This window comes from Parus major, chromosome 4, assembly GCF_001522545.3.
Source record: "Parus major isolate Abel chromosome 4, Parus_major1.1, whole genome shotgun sequence".
Taxonomy (NCBI): domain Eukaryota; kingdom Metazoa; phylum Chordata; class Aves; order Passeriformes; family Paridae; genus Parus; species Parus major.
Genome location: NC_031771.1, coordinates 67,839,452 through 67,841,352, shown reverse-complemented (window position 1 = coordinate 67,841,352; position 1,901 = coordinate 67,839,452). Strand labels below are relative to the sequence as shown.

The 1,901-nt window shown below is 67.0% G+C and overlaps 1 protein-coding gene across 1 annotated transcript in view; it reads right to left on the bottom strand.

The window, feature by feature from the left end:
• Nucleotides 1-1,509, bottom strand: part of SFXN5 (sideroflexin 5) — a 139,183-nt gene extending 137,674 nt beyond the window's left edge. Inside the window, exons 1-2 of the mRNA XM_015623688.2 lie at nt 1,410-1,509; nt 671-723 (exon numbers count right to left, since the gene is read on the bottom strand). Coding sequence (XP_015479174.2) covers nt 671-723; nt 1,410-1,509 — 153 coding nt within the window. The remainder of the gene's footprint in view (nt 1-670; nt 724-1,409) is intronic.
• Nucleotides 1,510-1,901: the final 392 nt, after the last annotated feature.

Sequence of the window (1,901 nt, the reverse complement as noted above, 5' to 3'; positions counted from 1 at the left end):
CATCCATCATCCATCCATCATCCATCCCATCCCACAGCCCTGCTTGACCTTCCCAGTTCTCCCAGCTCTGGGCACTGGTTTGTACTGGGGACAATGACATTGCTGTGCCCAAAACTGGGACCCCAAACTGGGGCCCCAAACTGGGAACAAAAATTGGGTCCTTAAACTGAGACCCCACTCTGGGACCCCACACTGGGACCCCAAACTGGGGGAACCCCGCACCCCCCTGATTTCCGGAGCCTCCAGCCCCCCTCTGCCCCTCCCCCATATCCAGGGGGTGTCCCCACCCCTCCGAATGTCCCCTCAGGTCCCCCCGGCCGTGCCACCTCACCCTGTCCTTCCTGCCACCTCCGCTGTCACCTCCCGGAACATTTTGGGGCTCTCCTGGGTGACAGGGACACACCGGGGACTCTGTCCCCACCCGGGCGGGGGGGAGGTGACAAACGCGTCCCTCGAGGAGACAAACGCGACGGGAGGGGACAAATGGGGGCGGTTTTTGCTGGCGAGGGGACAGGCGGGTGACACCCGAGCCAAGGGCTGGCGCTCGGCCAGGTGACCCGGGCAGGAGCCACCCGCGGGTGGCCGCTGTTGACAGCAAACACGGTTGGGGACCGGAGCCACCCGGTTGGGGACAAAGGGAGGTGACATCTGAAGGAAGTGATTTCCAAACTGGCCGGCCCCGGCAGCGAAGGTCGCGAAGGACGCGCTTGGTGACAGCGGGGGCTTGGGGACAAGGTGACAGGGGGAGAGTCCGCCCCGCTGTGGAGGTGGCACGGTGCCAGGTGTCCCGATGTCGCCGTGGGATGGGGACACAGCGGGAAGGGACACCTGGGGCACCTCTGGGGTGTCACCGCAGGGTGGGGACACCTTCCCCGGTCCTTGTGGGGGCGGTGCCCCGGAGGGGACAGCCCCGCAATGTCACCCTGTCCCCCCGAGAGACACGCGTGGCCCCTGTGCCACCCTGCCTGTCCCAGTGCCACTCACGTGTCCCTGTCACCCCTGCCTGTTCCACTGCCAGCCCTCTGTCCCCTCCTGTCCCAGTACCACCCCTCTGTCCCTGCTACCCCTGCCTGTCCCACTGCCACCCCTCTGTCCCCTGCCTGTCCCAGTGCCACTCACGCGTCCCTGTCACCCCTGCCTGTCCCACTGCCACCCACTTGTCCCCTCCTGTCCCAGTGCCACCCACCTGTCCCCTCCTGAGCCGGTGTCACCCACCCATCCCTCCCACCCCTGCCTGTCCCAGTGCCACCCCTCTGTCCCCTCCTGCTCCAGTGCCACCCACGCCCTCCTGCTCGGTGTCACCCCCTGGTCCCTGCCGCTCTGCTCGGGGACAGAGGGATGTCCCCCCTCCACTCCCCGGAACTCCCCCCTCGGTGTCCCCTCGGTGTCCCCTCGGTGTCCCCACTCACTCAGCCGCGGGTTGCTGTGGAAGTCTCGGGTCACGGCCAGCCCGTGCTCGCGCGCTGCCGCCAGCTCTGTCGCCGCTGTTGTCACCTTGGTGGCTGCCATGGTCCTGTCCCTGTCCCTCTCCCTGTCCCCGTCCCCGTCACGGTCGCACCCCGGGTTTTGTAGCCCCGGCCCGGCCCCCGCCGGTCCCGCCCCGCCCGCGACACCGGCGACACCCGCAGCAAAGTGACACCAGCGACACCGACAGCACAGGTGACACCGGCAGGAAAGGCGATACCGGCGACACAGGTGACACCGGAGACACAGGTGACACCAGCGACACCAGCGACACCCGCAGCAAAGTGACACCAGCGATACCGGCAGCAAAAGCGATACCGGTGATACGGGTGGCACTGGCGACACAGGTGGCACTGGCGACACAGGTGACACAGGTGACACAGGTGACACAGGTGACACAGGTGACACAGGTGGCCCCGTGTTGTCTGTAAACAGCG